Raw genomic sequence first — 11,853 nt, forward strand, 5'->3', positions numbered from 1 at the left:
CTTGCAGCGTGAGGCGCACAGCACAGTAGTAACACCGTTCTCTCTTCCCCCAGCGAAATTGTAATACCGCACGTTCGTTGTGTATCTGTACGTACTGTGTGTATGCATGTGCTTTATACATAAACACAGTAAGAGTTTTTCACTCCTACTTAGAGGTGATATCACTCCTGTTGAGACAGAAAAACTTCATGTTTCCTTTCCATAGAGTTCTAAGCTTCTAATAGGGCTTGAGGCGGGGAATGGGATGCAGGATTTATTTTCTTTCAACCAATCAGAATAAAAGTTCTTTTGATTTTAAATAAAGTACTGCTTTACATTTGACATTGAATAGGATTAATGTTTCAACTTCAAATCAAGACCTTATTTGCTTTCAAGGAATTCATTTCATTTCACAATTTAAAAGTTTTATCCTGGGCTTCCCTGGTGGCGCAGTGGTTGGGAGTCCACCTGCCGATGCAGGGGACATGGGTTCGTGCCCCGGTCCGGGAGGATCCCACATGCCGCGGAGCGGCTGGGCCCGTGAGCCATGGCCGCTGAGCCTGCGCGTCCGGAGCCTGTGCTCTGCAACGGGAGAGGCCACAACAGTGAGAGGCCCATGTACTGAAAAAAAAAAAAAAAAAAAAAAGTTTTATCCTTTTATTGCCATTCCTGCAGGGAAGCTCAAGGTCTGGCATGGTCCAGCCAGCTTCTCAGGTCCTCAGAACTAGTGGTCAAGTCAGAAACAGAACTCAGATTGCTGTGTCCACAGCTCCGAGGCCTCTGAGTTATCCTGCAACCTTTACCAGTCACCTCCGAATACAGCTGAGACCTTCCATAGAGCACACAGGTCTGGTATTTTAGGAGTCAGTATTTATGGCTCTTTATCCCAGAAAGAGTAGTTGTCTCTGAGACAAAGGGGTCTCCGTCAAAAAAGAAAAGCATCCTTTATGTTGTTACTGGATGAGCCATTTCTGGAGCACTTGCTGCCCATAGAAAGGTAGTTGAGGTGTACGTGGGGCAGTCAGGGACTGGAGCAGTTTCCTGTGCTGGGCAGTGATGCCCCAGGTCATTTCACTCACTCACTTCTTTCTCCTAGACTCACCCAGGGTCACACAGCCAGCTAGAGCTCAGGCCAAGACCAGGATTCCCTTATCTAGTGTGGCAGAGACAGATTTGCTTAAGATCTCGGTGAGAGCGGAAATAGAAGGGAAATGACCAGAGGAGAACCTCAAACTCCAGAAGTTAATATGGTGGAGAGAGAACATGTGGGTGCAGAGAAGGTATAAAATAACAGGTAGTGATTGGAGGTGGGTAAATTAGGAGAGACTTCCTGCCAGGGGTTCCTTCTGGCTCAGTCTTGAAAGATACGACACATATATATTAATAAGTCTTGAGAGCCTTCACTGGAGTGCATCAGTATCAAGGTGAAGGGAAAGCCCAGGTCTGGAATGCGGCTGTGACAGACGACCGCCATGTGCAAACGGGAGACTTGGCCAGCGGCCCTGCAAATACGACCTTAGTCGTCAGTGAACCACTTATTACTTCTGGCTGTTGCCACTGACCGTTGATAAAGTTTGCCTGCAGATAGAGGGGAGAAACCAAATTTATGGGGATTTTTTTGTGTTCAGGTTACTTCTTTCTTTACATTTGAGTACAGACCGTTAGTAATCAGTAGTAAGTGAAATCATGGGATTTCATACTAATATTTAATTTGTAGAGTTTTAAACCTGAGGTGAAACTTGCTGATGCTTCAATGTAGAAACAGTCTTCCGAGAAAGGAATAACCCTCATTTACGTAACTGCTAACTTTAGACATCCCCTCTCTTGGTTCGAGCCTTGTCAGTTCCTGCTGAGGCCACTGCAGGAGCCATCTAGATCCATCTCTCCCTCACACTCCAGTCTCTCCTTCACCCTCGGCCAGAGATGCATTTCCAAAACACAGATTAATTCCACTAAAAAAAACCTTTGAAGGCATAAAGTCAGTGGTGCGCTCAGAAGTGTTTAAAGCCCACTCTCCGAAGGGGGAAGGAGCTGGCTCCCAGCGTTGGCTGTCTATCTTCGGGGTGTCAGTCCTCCCGCGGGGCCTGGTTCAGGCTCCCCCTGTGACGTCTCTGGACAGAGCTGCGAAGAGACTTCCTTGCCCAGGCGGTGGGCTGGTCCCGGCCGTGCCAGCACAGCCCTGAATCCTGATTCTTTGGCGGATGAACTGCCCTCCACAATCTGACTCGTACTGATCACCGAGGAAATGTCTGCAAACCCGACCCCAGCACCTGGGCTTGATGCCAGCCGGGGCACCCCTGCCCCGTGTCTCCTGAGCTGCCCTCCCCCGCGGGTCATCTCCTCTCCGGCACTGATGCCCACAGTGCCTGGCCGCTCCCTCTGCCATGTGGTCCTGCCCTGCACTGTCTGACGACTGGTCAGCGTACGCCTGGTCCGCGGGCCCTGTCCTCACCTCTCTCTCGTTACACCCTTCTCTCTCCTTTAGTCCAAAGAGCACTTCACCACTGACCTGCATTTCAGTTTAAACTTCTAAAAAGTGCTGACTGCGCCTGGTCCATCCTTTTAGTCTGTTTCTGTTTGTTCAGGAAGCAGACATTCGCTGAGAACAGAAGTCACTTTCACAGATGCCATGTCCATGGCCTTTGGGCAGCTGGCACTCTGCCCACGTTGTCGTGTAACAGTCAGTAAGGTGAAAAGGAGTGCTACGCTCACGTCATGGGTGAGAACGTTGAAGCTCAGAGGCACGTGTCAGTTGCTCAGATGCCCTCAGCGCTGGGTGGCAGGTCGGGAACTCAAGTGATGGGACCAGACTGCGGCAGCTGGGGGCAGGGGCACGTTCTCCACATCCGCGTGCTTCCAGGGGCCAGAGGGTCTAACTCTGGGTTGCAGACTCCCTGGGCAGAGTCCTGGTCCAGCACGATGCCCTTCAGAAGAGACTTCATTTTTTTTTTTTTAATTTATTTTTGGCTGTGTTGGGTCTTTGTTGCTGCGTGTGGGTTTTCTCTAGCTGCGGCGAGCGGGGGCTGCGCTTTGTTGCCATGTGCAGTCTTCTCATTGCTGTGGCTTCTCTTGTTGCAGAGCACAGGCTCTAGGTGTGTGAGCTTCAGTAGTTGCGGCTTGTGGGCTCAGTAGCTGTGGTTCACGGGCTCAGTATTTGTGGCGCATGGGCTCTAGAGAGCAGGCTCAGTAGTTGTGGCGCATGGGCTCAGTACTTGTGGCTTGTGGGCTCTAGAGCGCAGGCTCAGTAGTTGTGGCACATGAGCTCAGTTGCTCTGCAGCATGTGGGATCTTCCCAGACCAGGGCTTGAACCCATGTCCCCTGCATTGGCAGGCAGATCCTGAACCACTGTGCCACCAGGGAAGTCCCAACACTTCACTTTTTCATGCGGATGCCGATGAAAGGAGACTTGTAGAAAAGTGTGGGTTAGTACAAATCCCGGAGGAGGTGACAATTGAGTCCGTTCTTAGACCAATTCTTTGAAAGCTGTGGCTTGAGAAACACCTTATTTGTCAAGAAATGGACACCGTCACGGCCAGCCTGGTGCTGGTCTGGGCTCGGCCTCGACTGGCTGAGTGATCGTGGGCAGGTCATGCTGCCTCCCAGCCCGAGGCCCGTGCACACCACACGCAGCCCCTGGGATCCTGTGCATGTGACCCCTGAGCCTGAGGGCCCAGCCCACGCGGGGTGTACGGGGGGCGGCAGCCCGGCCTCGGGACCCCTGCAGCCAGGTTGTCTGCCGCTCACCGCGTGACCGCACGGCCCCGTGCACGGTGAAATCACAGGCCCTCAGTACTCAGGATGTACTAAGACTTCAAGGCAACAACAGCAGAGCCTCACACCAGGCACGAGGCCTGTAAACCCGGGGCCCGTGGGGTTGCCAGTGACGTGAGGCGGGCCAAGCGCAGCCTCGGTTCCTGGGAGACTCTCTCCGGTTCAGAGGAAATACTCTGCCTGAGAATTTGTAACTGATTTTATTTTCCGGCCCAGATTGCTTCCCCGGCCCAGATTGCTTCCCCGGCATTTGCCAAGTCAGCCACGTGGAGCCCCACAGGCGCGGCTGAACCTGTGGGGCCTCAGGGAGGAGCCTTCCCACATCTGTGGGGAGAGGCGCTGATTTGTGCTTTGTGTTTTGGTCCTGATAGGAAGTTATCACTCCCGTCACGTGACCTCCCGCAGAGCGCATGTCTGGGGGCCCCCCGAGGGAGGGCGGGCCTGACCACTGTCCAGTTGTCCGGTTGTGGTGTGTCGTGCCGGGCAGAGCCTGCTGGGATCCGGGTGCAGAGGGTGCTGGGGGTCGGGAGGGGGCATGGTCATGAGGACACAGCCCTGGAAGCAGAGGGGTGAGATCCAGGGCAGGGGGATGGTCCTCTTACAGTATCATCTCCATCTCCTCCACGGTAGTAGATGTCACCCGCGTGTGTAGCTCTGTGTAGAAGCTTGGGGCCGAGGTTCTAAGAAGTCGAGCCGTCTGCTTAGAGCCCAGGAAGGGGAAAGCGTTTCTGCCTGTGAGTCCAGAGCCCAAGGTTCTGAGAGCTTCGTCGGTGGACTCCGAGGCCTGGGCTGAGCCCCTCGCTGCTGAGAATTCCCTACCCCAGCCGTCTCCGTTTCCACTGGCTGTTTGTTCCTCACTCGTTCCTTGGAGAAGGAGTGACTGAGTGCCTGCTGGGTGCTGGACAGTGATCGGACCTGCACATCCAGCCTGAGTGAGACCAAGGCCCTGAGCTTACGTTCACCAGTGGTGGTGGGTGAGGACAGCAGGCGGAAACAGCCCCTCGACAGGAGAGTTTCAGAGAAACCTCACGTTACAGGGAAAATAAACCAGCTGATGTGACGTGACACTGGCGTGGGGTCAGGGTGACCGCTCTGAGCGGAGCCCAGTGGTGAGCAGGAAAGGGCGACCCCAGCCGGGCAGACGGCGGGTGTCCAGCCTTGGAGACCTGTGAGCTGCCACATTCGAGGGGACAGGGGATGGACAGGGCAGGCAGGGGCAGGTCACGTGGGGCCTCTGCAGGCCGGATGTTCCTGTGGATTTTACTCTGATTGCCTGGGGGAGGGTGCAGTTAAACCACCGAGGGCTCGGAAGGGGGCTGTGCTGCGGCCTGCCGCACGCTCGAGGCCTCGTGGGCTGTCGAGGGCACTGCTTCAGTTAGCGCCCAGCCCACCTGAGGGGCGTGGACTTGGCACGCACGCCCATCTTGCCCGCACGGTATGTGCCGAGGGCACCACCAGATCTCTTCCTACCAAGGGATGAATTTTGATGCGCTGTTCAGATACTGGCTTTTCATGGCCTGCCAGCTTTAAAGCCCCCGTTAATGAGTGTTTGTGTAGCTCATTCCCGGCTCACAAGTCAGTTTGCCTCTGTCACACTGTCCCCAGGTGAGGGTACTTGTCGGGCACTGTGTCCACTCAGTGGGTCCTGGGAGGCCACCTCTGCAGTCCCTCTAGTGTTTCTTCCCAAGTGCTGGCCCATTGTTTTCCCCGTGTGGAGCTTTCTCTCTCAAATGCCAGGTAGACCGCTGCCAAATATTTGAAGTTCGAATGCTGCACAGCTCTCTGACTGCATTTTTTTATATATAAATTTATTTATTTTATTTATTTATTTTTGGCTGTATTGGGTCTTCGTTGCGGTGCGTGGGCTTCTCATCATGGTGGCTTCCCTTGTTGCGGAGCACGGGCTCTAGGCGCGAAGGCTTCAGTAGTTGTGGCGTGTGGGCTCAGTAGTTGTGGCTCAGGCTCTAGAGCACAGGCTCAGTAGCTGTGGCACACGGGCTTAGTTGCTCTGAGGCATGTGGGATCTTCCCGGACCATGGCTCGAACCTGTGTCCTCTGCATTGGCCAGGCGGACTCTTAACCACTGTGCCACCAGGGGAGCCCTCTTTGACTGCATTTTTACCCAGGCCATGTCTGTGTCCCGGCCACCAGAAAGGACAGTGAGCCATTAGCTGTGGCAGAGACAGTGTACCTGCCATGACTGGGATAGAACAGAAAGCATTTTTTAAAAATGACTCAGTGGAAATTTTTCCCGACTTTCCTGCCCTGTGCAATCTTTCCACTTGATATTAATGACACGTGTGGCTGGGGAGCTACCGTACAGCAGGCCTTGGTTCTGGAGTCGAGGGGGACAGACAGGCCTCTCCCGACCCTTCTCCTTGGTCTTGATTTGTGCCAACCATAGTGTAAGTGACATCCACGTGTAGGTTGTAGTGAAATAAGACGGTTTCATAGGTCTCAGAGTACAGGAAATGTTAAGTCCATCGCCGCTTCTGCAGGCCATTTGTCAAGTGTAGTGTAGCGTGTGGTACAGGTGGAGGGAGCCCTCGGGAAGGTGGAAGGCAGGGATGGGGTATTTGGGTGTGAGGCTGGGAGAGCCCTTGGGGCGACTAGGCTCCATCTCCTCATTAAAGGAACAGAAACAGAGGGACTGCGGGGCCTGCCTGAGGCAGACACGCCGGCCAGAGGTCTCTCTGGGGCGGGGCAAGCTCTCTCCAGTTAGCGGGCAACAGGCCGGGCGTGGGGGCCCTGCTGCGGGGCTTCCTTTCCTCCTAACACCTACGCGAGCGACCGGGACAAATCCGGAAAAACAGCCATTAGGGTCGCAAAGCCACTCCCAGGATTAGTGCAGCCGGAAATACGTAAACAACAAAAACCATTTTAAAACTAGTCTTGCTGCTCCAGCAAATACGTTAGAAATGTACTTGCAGAGTGAGAGACAAGGGGCAGGGCCAGGCCCAGCTTTTCATAGCGGGTCCCTGCCTGGAGGCCCCGCACGTGCGCGGGGAGCAGCTGATGTTAAAACGGACCACGGATGAATGGACTGAGCGTGTCCTCAGGGCCTGGCCTCTCGGTGCCCTTGTCCAGGGCCAGCAGCGCAGCCTCGGGTTTGCTTTTCAGTCCCTGAGGGAGTCGGTTCGTGCCCCGGGCCAGGGCGCCTGAATTCTAGGTGGTTCCCTCTCCTTCTCTCAGCTTCCTGAGCCCTTTGCTGGCCGCCCGCCTGGCCTGTGGGGCCCAGGCCTCCTTCTCGCCCGTGCAGGTGTCAGGCCAGATGTGTAGGTGGCTTTTCCATGGCGCCGCCCCAAACTGGCTCCCGACCCCGGACCCCGCTGTGCTGTGAGAGAGAGAGAGAGAGAGAGAGAGAGAGAGAGTGTGTGTGTGTTCAAGCCTCTGCCCTGGAAACATTCCGGCCACAGGTGCCCAAAATCACAGAGCCCCTTGGGGACGGGTGGCTTGCTGTGTCCTGACGGTCCTCCACCCAGGGGCTGGCTGTGTGTCAGCGACGTGCCCCCCCATGTGTGACACCCCCATCTGCATCCACTCTGTCCTACCTCAAGTGACGGTGCCCTCCCTGCAGGTCATAAAGAAGGAAACTGGGTTCTGGAGAGACTTCGGGTTCGGGATGACGTGCCAGTACCGCTCCGACTTCATCAACATAGGTGAGCCCGGGGCCCTGGTGCCTAAGGAGGCCACTCTCCGGCCACGGATGTGGGCGCTGGGCTGAGGGCGCTCGGGGCAGTGGGGACCCTGTCTTCTCCTTCAGCACCTCTCAGTGTCCCGGGGGAGGACAGAAATGAGGGCAAAGTCAGGCCGTTGCACGAAGGCGGCTTTGGAGCAAGTTGCCCAGGGCCTCCGTCCAGCCGGGCCGGGCTCCTGTGTCCGCACAGAACGTCCTCCACGGAGAGGGGAGCCACCTGAAAGAAGAGCAACACGGAGGACTGGGGAAAGTCACACATCGGGGGGTCCCGGTTCCTCTCTGCTGAACCTGTGAACATTCCAGATGTCACTGCACATCCGGAGTGCGTAGTCACTGTCAACAGGCACACAGGCACACAGGAGTGTACACAGATGCGTGGACGTGTGCACACACACACGTACATGCACAAGCACGCGCACACACACACACACACGGCTCCCAGAACACAGAGAGGAAGGGCCTTCTGGTTGCAGATGAGGGACCGAGTCTCTCAGACGCAGATAGACCTCACAGCCATCGGGGGGCCTAGTCAAGATCAGCACCGAGGGTCTCCTGTCCCCTGGGAAATAACACACACACACACACACACACACACACACACACACACACACACCCCTCCCCACGGCAGGACCTACTCAGTTGCCTCTGGAGGGAATAGATCTGTGGATTGTACAGGACCAGGGATGAGTGAACAGGCCCAAGCCTTGACCTTGGGCCCAGAGGCTCGGGTGGACCCTGAGTGGGGTGGAGCTAGAGGCCCGCCCTCCCGTGGAGATTCCCCCCGCTGCCTCCCCCTGGGGCCCCTCAGCCCCCTGTCTTGCTTTCTCCTGGCCTGTCCCCTCCTGCCCAAGGCTTCAGGCTTCTCTCCGTAAGGTCAGTGAGTCGGTCTGAGGAGGCCAGTTTCTTTTGCTCAGAAGTGCAGTGGACAACAGGGACTCTACAGGACCCTCGAAGAGATCACCGAGTTAGAAAGGTTAAAAAAAACCCAAATGTCTTGAAGTCAAGTCCTGCTAGAAGCAGCAGAACGTGGGGGACATGGGTCTCTGAGTGGTGGGTTTGCTCAGGTTCCCAGCAACTCACCGCGGTGCTCCTTGATTTCTTTAAGAAGTCGTCCTAAATGATTATGTGCAAATGTAATTTCCAAAAGTGACATATTCTTAAAATGTTCTGAAAGAAATTTCTATTTTGAGAAACTCTTGTTTCCTTGCTCTGTGTACAAGCAAAGGTGACTTTGAGATGATGTACGTTTCGCAGTTTTGGAGTTATAACACACTGGATTTTCCTAACAGTAGAGCATCGCTGTCACTGACAACCATGGGGGTGGCAGGCGGGAAGGGGGCTCGTGCTCGGAGCCTCGGGGTCACATCTGGACCCCGTCGCTCTTTGCCATCCTGCGCACATTTGCAGGCGTCTCACTTGTACGCCTTCTATCTAATACGTAGTCATGGCACCGGTGATGAGAAATCCATCACAGCCAGCCAAGCACTGCCCCGTACCCTACCGTCCCATCTGGTTATGGCACCTGCTGCATTTCAGGGTAAAGAAACTAAACTTAAGAGAGGGAAAGTGGCTGCCGGTATGATAACCAAGACGAATTCAGGCCGTGACTCAATGTCTTCCTGTCCCGCGTCCGGGGGCCGCACGGCACCCGTGCTCACCGCCAGGGGTGCAGGCTGGGTTCCCCACTTCCCCCTCCAGTGGGGGTCTCCATCGGAGCAGCGTGGCCTGGGTACTGCAGGGAATCGGGCTGTGCGACAAAGACACTGAGTCACTTCTCCACAAAAGGTCCAAGAAATCTCCTCAGGGAGAAAGGAACGGTGACGACAGAGAGGCCAGTGCTTCTTGGTTCTGTCTGGGACGCCGTGGCTTGAAGTGAAGAGAAGATGTGAGGCCGCCTCAGGTTTCAAAGGTGACCCTTCCTCACCGTGTGAAGGAGTCACTAGAACGTGAAACGAGATTCTCTGAGTCAAACTTCAGAACTGTGAGGCCAGTCCCTTTAAAATGACTCCTTTCACCAGCCTGTGGAGGACACACAGCTTCGGAGACCCCCTTGAGTCGATAGGAGGAACAGTGCTTTAGTGGGACGTGAATTTTTCACACCACAGGGCCCTGGTCTGTCCTCTGCAGTGGCAGGAGAAGGCCACGTTCAAAGAATCCCACGAGGTTTCGTTCAGAGGTTTTGGTTGGGACGTTGGGACGCTGCGGCAGCCCTTGGTCTAAGGCTGGGGTATCGCTGACCCCAGAGCTGTTATAATTGCAGCCCACCACGCTGCTGGGGCCTCCTGGGAGCAAGTGAGGCTGGGATGCTGTGTGCAGTCACGCTGTCTCGGAGCTGGAGCCGCTGCCAGCGGGGCCCTCTGTGTCTGGGGTGTCTGAGCTCTCTGACCCCCGTGGACGCTCGTCACTTGGCGGGGTGGGGAGACCTCCCCGAGAGGCTCCTGCTCTCCACGCAGCGTCCTGTGCTGGTGCGGATCAGGGGGCCCCCGGCAGCGTGTTCAGCAGTGTGTTCTCTCCCACAGGTGGGTTCGACCTGGACATCAAAGGCTGGGGTGGCGAGGACGTGCACCTTTACCGCAAGTACCTGCACAGCAACCTCATCGTGGTGCGGACGCCCGTGCGGGGCCTCTTCCACCTCTGGCACGAGAAGCGCTGCGTAGACGAGCTGACGCCCGAGCAGTACAAGATGTGCATGCAGTCCAAGGCCATGAACGAGGCGTCCCATGGGCAGCTGGGGATGCTGGTCTTCAGGCACGAGATAGAGGCCCACCTCCGCAGACAGAAACAGGAGACAAGGAGCCAGAAAACATGAGCTCCCAGGGAACCATGTGGGGAGACGGTTTATTTTTTTCCTTTTGCAATTACCAAATGAATGGCTGCAACAAGGAAAAGATTGCCCTGAAGGGCAAGAAAAGAAAGATTGCCCTGAAGGGCAAGAAAAGAATTTGACGGATGAAAAGAATTTGATTAGTAAAGCAGGCGAGGGGAGAGCCTCCTGTTTCCCTCTGCCTGTTGAGCTTCTGCAACAGGAACCGAAACCCCTCAACCTGGCCTGCGAAAACAGCCCAAACGCACCCGTCCGGTGTCTGACAAAGGCGGCCTGATCCTGAGATTGTGAGTTTAATGGTGTGTTTACAGCAAAGCAAGAGCTGTTTGTTTTCTGTGCTTTACTGAAATATTCATGAACGAAGACCAGTTTTGTAAAAAGTTCATTAGAATGGAAGGCCAGCACGTCCCTCCCCATCTGAGTGATTATCAGCGGGGCTCTAGTGTCTGGGATGTCAGGAGGCCGGTGAGGAGAGACCGTGTGAAATTCAAAGATACACTCATCGTGATCTTTGTGAATATATCAAGCAAAACCAAATGGACTAAAAATGAAAATAATCCCATAGCTATTGTATCATCTCCGCCCCAGATTAACCAAAAATAACCTGCTCATCCATCTTTTGGGTTGTAGTTTTAACAATCTCTGTTAATTTTATTTAAAATGCACTTTTTTGGCTTCTGAGTTATATTCTGCTTATTTAATTACCAGTTCGCAAGCCTTACTAAAAGAGCATAAATAGCTACATTTTTACATTTTTTTGAGAAGATACTTTTCGCTGCATTATGAGAACTTTCAGTTCAGAGCTTCGGATTGTTACCCACATCCGAGGGCGTGGCAGTGCCCTGTGGGCACTGGACGGCAGACGGTCATCATGGGGAAGGCGTGGCCTGGGGCTGCTGGCCGAAAGAGACACGCGGATACTTTATCTGAAGAGTATTTCCGGAGAGGAGCAACTGAACACTGGAGGGAAAGGAACATGTACTTTTTACCTTAACAGAAAAGGAAACATTCAGACTGGTAATAGAAGTCAGAAAACACATTTTCTCCTCAGGGGAACTGGGGACCACTTTCTTACCTGTTTAAATAAACCAAAGCAGACTGTGTGAACCAAACATTCTCTTTTCCAAGCAGGGTGCTGTTCCTGGCTTCTGGCTTCCACAAGAAGAAACGCAGGAAAATGTCTTTTGTGAAAGGTCACTCCATCTGCCGGCATCCAGCGGGACGGAGGATTGTGCTGTGTGTTCACCCACCCCAGCCAAGGGGTAACTAATTATTTTTTAACTTAAGCTGTTCTACCCAGTCAACCAAGATGCTTCTGAAAATCGCCTTTTATTATCGTTTCCAACTATTTAAAAAAATAATAAATGCAGTTAACATTGAGTGGTTTCTACATTCATGTGGAAATTATTTATTAGCCAGCACCAGATGCATGAGCTAATTATCTCTCTGGGTCCTTGCTTTCTGTTTGCCCACAGTCGACTCATTGTTTAAAAGCTTCAGGAACATTCAAGCTGTTGGTGTGTTAAAAAAAAAAAAAAAAAAAAAAAAAAGCTTTGTATTGATTTGTACTGGTAGTACATA

The 11,853-nt window shown here is 53.9% G+C and overlaps 1 protein-coding gene across 9 annotated transcripts in view; it reads left to right on the forward strand.

Annotated features, from left to right (window-relative positions):
- The window catches only part of CSGALNACT1 (chondroitin sulfate N-acetylgalactosaminyltransferase 1), a 327,407-nt gene extending 315,755 nt beyond the window's left edge, over positions 1–11,652 (forward strand). For all 9 annotated transcript variants that reach the window (XM_060086122.1, XM_060086117.1, XM_060086116.1 and 6 more), the window contains 2 exons: positions 7,329–7,410; positions 9,968–11,652. In XM_060086122.1, the coding sequence (XP_059942105.1) occupies positions 7,329–7,410; positions 9,968–10,257 (372 nt within the window). In that variant the 3' untranslated portion in view covers positions 10,258–11,652. The remainder of the gene's footprint in view (positions 1–7,328; positions 7,411–9,967) is intronic.
- The last annotated feature ends 201 nt before the right edge of the window (positions 11,653–11,853 follow it).

This window comes from Mesoplodon densirostris, chromosome 20 (genome assembly GCF_025265405.1).
Source record: "Mesoplodon densirostris isolate mMesDen1 chromosome 20, mMesDen1 primary haplotype, whole genome shotgun sequence".
Classification (NCBI taxonomy): domain Eukaryota; kingdom Metazoa; phylum Chordata; class Mammalia; order Artiodactyla; family Ziphiidae; genus Mesoplodon; species Mesoplodon densirostris.